The sequence below is a fragment of the Brassica oleracea genome, chromosome C2, assembly GCF_000695525.1.
Source record: "Brassica oleracea var. oleracea cultivar TO1000 chromosome C2, BOL, whole genome shotgun sequence".
In the NCBI taxonomy this organism is placed as follows: Eukaryota; Viridiplantae; Streptophyta; class Magnoliopsida; order Brassicales; family Brassicaceae; genus Brassica; species Brassica oleracea.
This window is the reverse complement of record NC_027749.1, coordinates 27865141-27870726: the sequence shown is the minus strand read 5'-3', so window position 1 is coordinate 27870726 and position 5586 is coordinate 27865141. Positions and strand designations below refer to the sequence as shown.

Sequence of the window (5586 nt, the reverse complement as noted above, 5' to 3'; positions counted from 1 at the left end):
GAAGTCTTCCAGACGACTTCCATGAAGTCTTCCAAACGAGTTGTCTGGAAAACTTCCTGGAAGTCGTATGACGGAGTCTTCTCCCATGTCTCTCCCTTTCATAACATATCTGAGCGGGAAGTCTTCCAGACGGCTTCCAGGAAGTCGTCTGGATTTCCTGGAAGTCTTCTGGCGAAGTCTTCTTCCATATCAAGTGGAGTCCGAGCTTGTCTTTGTATAGGAATGATCTATAATAGTTTTGTTTGTGGTCTGTTTTGTGATTTGCATGTCTACTCTTTTAGTTGTGAATTTTTTGTAAAATCAGTAATAATGTTTCCCAAGATGTAATATATGTGCTAACAATGTGTTTACACATTTACAAATCAATGAAATAATATACTTTAATATCATTTTTTTTTATCTTTGGATCTCCCATATGCAATAATAAACTCCAATGGCCTTCTTCTCATCTTAATAAACAAGAATGTTGGTAGCCTCATATTGATACAACATTTGAAGAAGCATTTTAACCCTTCTTCCAGCTCATAACAATAATCATCATTGGCGTCTATAACAATAATACTTAAGAGATGGAAACAAACAATAGTAACTAGTCAAAGCATATCACATTTTTTACAAGTTTGAGTTGAAAAACTTAGTAGTCAAATTTAGTAAAACTAAGGGAGAAAATATATTTGAAAATATGATTTTTACATATCTTGAAGTTACTTATCACTTTTAAATATACTATTCAAAAACTAGTGTAGAAGACTTAAAAACTAGCGTAGAAGACTTAAAAACTAGCGTAGAAGACTTAAAAACTAGCGTAGAAGACTTCCACGGAGGTCTTCTCGGATCAGTTAGAAAATTTAATTAGCGTGAATGTTGGTAACCTCATAAATACCACAATTATGTTATAAATTTCATTCAGTAGCCCTAATATTGACTAATATACATGAATCAACAAAAAAATATTAAAAAGTCCCTATAGGTTTAGAGAAAATGAAAGTTTATTAAACATTGACTCAGACGACTTCCACGGAGGTCGTCTGGACGACTTCTAGGTTAGCTTTGCAATTGATTTTTAACCTAGGGAAAACGGGTTAGTTTTGCATTTGACCGGAATGTGTCAGAAATTTGACTTTTCCTGGATGACTTACAAATTAGCCGTCCAGTAGAAAATTAAAAAATTAATATTTTTTTTTCTAGACAACTTCCATGTAAGTCGTCTAGAAAAAAAAATTTTGTTTAATATTTCAATTGCAAAACTAACACGAGACGACTTACATGTAAGTTGTCTAGAAAAAAAATATTAATTTTTTAATTTTCTACTGGACGACTAACTTGTAAGTCATCCAGGAAAAGTCAAATTTCTGACACAATCCGGTCAAATGAAAAACTAACCCGTTTTCCCTAGACGACTTACATGTAAGTCGTCTCTATTTTATTTTTTTATCAAACAAATGTGGACGACTTCCATGTAAGTCATCTAGAAAAACACATTTAAAAGTCAATTGCAAAACTAACCTCTGCATTGACCGGAAGACTTCCATGTAAGTCGTCTACAGCCAGACGACTTCCCAGACGACTTACCCGGAAGTCGTCTGGACGAACATATCTGAAAAAAAACTAATTTCATAATTTCAACCAGTGAGATAACTTGTTTAGCACACAAAAGTCTTCTTCAATCACCCAAAATTTCAAACAAAAGTGACCCAACAAGAATCTTAAGCTTCAATGGCTCTATGAACCATAAAAAATTTAGAATCAAAATTTTGGGTTTTTTTTTGGATGAATGTGGAGAGAAAGTAAAGAGATGTTGTTTTTAGTTCATAAGAATTGAGAAAGAAAGAGTGTAAATCGATTTTTAGGTGCATTAAGAGCTTCAAATTGGTTGTTCATATATGGTGGTTGGTGTATTGATGGCAATGACAATATTGTGAATACTTGAGGAAGATGAGGGTGATAGAGTAAAATATGCATTTTCGAAAAAAAATAAAAAAAAAGTGATGGCATTTTCGTGAATAATCTGAACTTTGGGGGTGAAAGAAACAAGTCAAAGTTCCAAAAAAAATATGGGTTAGTTTTGTGTTTGACTTCAAGTTTCGAGTCATATTTGCAAAAAGCCCTTATGTTCAAATAAAAATACATACTTAAATTTTGATATCTGGGTTGAACATATATTTAAAAGTTAATATTTTAATTCTGAAATCTTCATTGTTTTTTTAAATGATTATACATTATTGAAACCACTAAACATTCCACATTAAAAAAAATCGTTGGTGTAAAATTTTGTTACACAAACATGTAAATGATCATAAAATTATATAAGTAGAAACCTCATTTAATGGAATATTCATATTAAAGGTTGAGAAGTGTTCAGGAAAGAGATTAGAAGAGGAGGAAGAAAAAAAAAGGGCGATATTGAAGGCGATAAGAAAGACGATCTCGAGGGTTCCGATCACCGCTGTCATCGGACAGTAGTGATGATTTCGACAGAGAAGAAAGCAGATCCGCCGCCGGTGGGGAGTTCTAAACAGACCTACGCAGCGGTGATTCAGAAAAATCAGAGTTTGAAGAAGTTCGATTTTGCGATTTCAGAAGCAGATGGGAAACAATCGATTGAGGTTCCGACGGAGATTATTGAGAAGGGGAGTCCGCTCTGGGAAGATTTCGTGATTGCTAGCATTTTGGAAACGGCACCGCATGTAGCAAAGGTTCATGTGATTTTGAATAAGATCTGGGCGTTTGGTGATAGATCTCTGAATCTGGATGTGTATGAAGTGGATTCAACAACAATGCGAGTCCGTATTCCAAACAAGCTTGTGCGTGAAAGAGTTTTAAGAAGAGGGATGTGGAATATTGCAGGGGTTCCTATGGTGGTGTCTAAATGGGATCCTAAAGAAGATGACTCAAAAACGAAGCTTCTAACATTGTGGGTGCATCTCACAAACGTCCCTATGACCATGAAATTATGGGATAGACTAAGCTTTATCACCAGTGCTGTAGGAATGCCAGATCGATTGCATCCGGAAACGATTGCTTGCACAGACTTTGAAGAGGCGAAAGTGTTTATCAAAGCGGACATGTCTAAGGAACTTCCGAAGGAGATGACTTACAACATTCAGGGTGAGGAAGTTACTGTTACGTTCTACTACCCATGGCTACCTCCGAAATGCACAACTTGTGGGAAATGGGGACACTACAAGCAGTTGTGTAGTCAGAAGAAGGAGGAACAGTTGGAGACGCAGAGAGATGGTGTAGAAAACAAGGAGGATGGTTCTGATTCTGTAGAGATACAAGGTAAAGGAGGTATGGATGAGCAACAGGAGAGCTGTGTAGGGAATGAGGAAGAGAATAATGAGGTTGAAGAAGGTCAAATTGTAGAAGGATGGAAAGAAGTAACTCCAGAAAAATCAAGTCGAAGTGCTAAGAGTTTGCAGTGTAAGCCGTTACACATAGTTACAATGTCTAGATTTGCTGCTCTGGGTAACTCAAAGGAGGATGAAGGGGAGGATGTTCAGGAAAAAGATGAGAATTTTGAGGAATCGGATAAAGAGATAGAAGAAGATAGTAGTGAGGAGGACAAATCTGAGATGGAAGAAGTAGAAGAAAGGCAGGGAAGGGAAATTCTACCTCGACAATCAAAGCTGAAACACAAGGTTCTAACGGTTGCTTCGAATCATGCTAAGGGTAAAGACCCTGGCAAGAAAAGAGGTTCCCGTAAACAACACTAATGGCTGGGTTCTTCTGGAACGTACGCGGATTCAACAAACCAACTAAGCATGCCGTGGTACAAGATTGGATAAGGAATCCGTCATTTTAGTTTGGGTGTTTAATAGAAACTCGGGTAAGGGAGAAGAAGGCAGTGTAGATAGTTTCAGATGTGTTTCAAGGTTGGATTTTTTTATCAAATTATGAGTTTAGTAGATTGGGAAGGCTTTGGGTTGTTTGGAATGCAGATGTTCGAATGACGCCAGTTTATAAAAGTGGGCAGATGATCACTTGTTCAGTGCTTCTGCAAGGAGAATCTGAAGAATTTTTCTGCTCTTTCATCTACGCTTTGAATACGGTGGAAGAGAGGAAAGAGTTGTGGGTAGATATGCGTAATCACAATGAAGCTCTGATGTTCAAGAATAAAAAGTGGATGATTCTGGGAGACTATAACGAGATTTTGGATGGAAGTAGGCATTCTGCTTTTGAGAGTTCACCAAGATTACCAATGGGTATGCGAGACTTTCAGGAGGTGGTAAGGGATTGCAAGTTGAATGATATGGGGTACCAAGGTCCGCAATTTACTTGGTGTAATAAAAGAGAGGAGGGTTTGATTTGCAAAAAGCTGGATAGAGTGCTCATCAATGAAGAATGGTTGCTAAATACACAAGCTTATAGTGTTTTTGAGCCGGGAGGATGTTCAGATCATTTACGTTGTCGAGTGCATTTGAAAAAGGAAGAGAGGAAGAAAAGAAAACCATTCAAGTTCACAAATGCAATAGCTGGAATGCCTGAGTTTGAAGAGTTGTTAGTAGAGCACTGGAGATATCGAGAGAAATTGTTCCACTCTACCTCAGCCATGTTCATGCTTACTAAATGGCTTAAGGATCTTAAGCAACCTTTGAGATTTTTGAGTAAACTAAAGCTAGGAGATTTGCCAAGGAAAACGAAGGAAGCTTATCAGGTTCTTTGTGCAAAGCAACAAGAGACTTTGGATAATCCTTCACAAGATAGAATTCATGATGAGTTGCAAGCTTATGAGAAGTGGAAGGGGGCAGCTGATTTGGAGGAAGATTTCTTGAAACAAAGATCAAAGATGCACTGGTTAGATGTGGGGGATGGGAATAACAAATATTTTCATAGCTGGGTAAAGATTCGAGAGGTTAGGAACCCGATTCATGAAATTCTTTGTGCTGATGGTTCTTTAGCCACAACAGAGGAGGATATAAAAAGAGAGACTGAGCGCTACTTCACGGATTTTATGACCTTTCACCCACTGGGGTATGAAGGAGCTGAGGTTGATAATCTTCGAGAGTTGCTGGGATTTCAGTGTAGTGAGAAGGATTGTATAATGCTGGAGAAGGAAGTTACTAAGGAAGAAATAAAAGGGGTTATATTCAAGATGGCAGACAGTAAAGCTCCGGGGCCAGATGGGTTTACTTCGGAATTTTTCAAGAAGTCTTGGCAGGTTATAGGTGATGATGTGACCGTGGCTGTTCAATCTTTCTTCTTGAAAGGGTTTCTTCCTAAGGGAGTGAATTCTACAATCCTTGCTTTGATTCCAAAGAAAGAAGAAGCCAAGGAGATGAAAGACTATCGATCCATCTCGTGCTGCAATGTCTTGTATAAGGTAATATCAAAGCTTCTGGCGAACAGATTGAAGAGTATTTTGCCAAAATTCATAGCAGTTAATCAGTCGGCGTTTATTAAAGAACGGCTTGTAATGGAGAATGTGTTGCTGGCTACAGAATTGGTAAAAAATTACCATAAGGAGTCGGTTTCTTCTCGTTGTGCTATAAAGATTGATATCTCCAAAGCCTTTGATTCAGTTCAGTGGTCTTTTCTTATAAACACTCTGCAAGCATTGGGGTTCCCGGGGAAGTTTATTCATTG

The 5586-nt window shown here is 37.6% G+C and overlaps 1 protein-coding gene across 1 annotated transcript in view; it reads left to right on the top strand.

Annotated features, from left to right (window-relative positions):
• The first annotated feature begins 2465 nt into the window (after positions 1-2465).
• Positions 2466-5586, top strand: part of LOC106323904 — a 21555-nt gene continuing 18434 nt past the window's right edge. The window contains exons 1-2 of the mRNA XM_013761951.1: positions 2466-3696; positions 3942-5446. Coding sequence (XP_013617405.1) covers positions 2466-3696; positions 3942-5446 — 2736 coding nt within the window. The remainder of the gene's footprint in view (positions 3697-3941; positions 5447-5586) is intronic.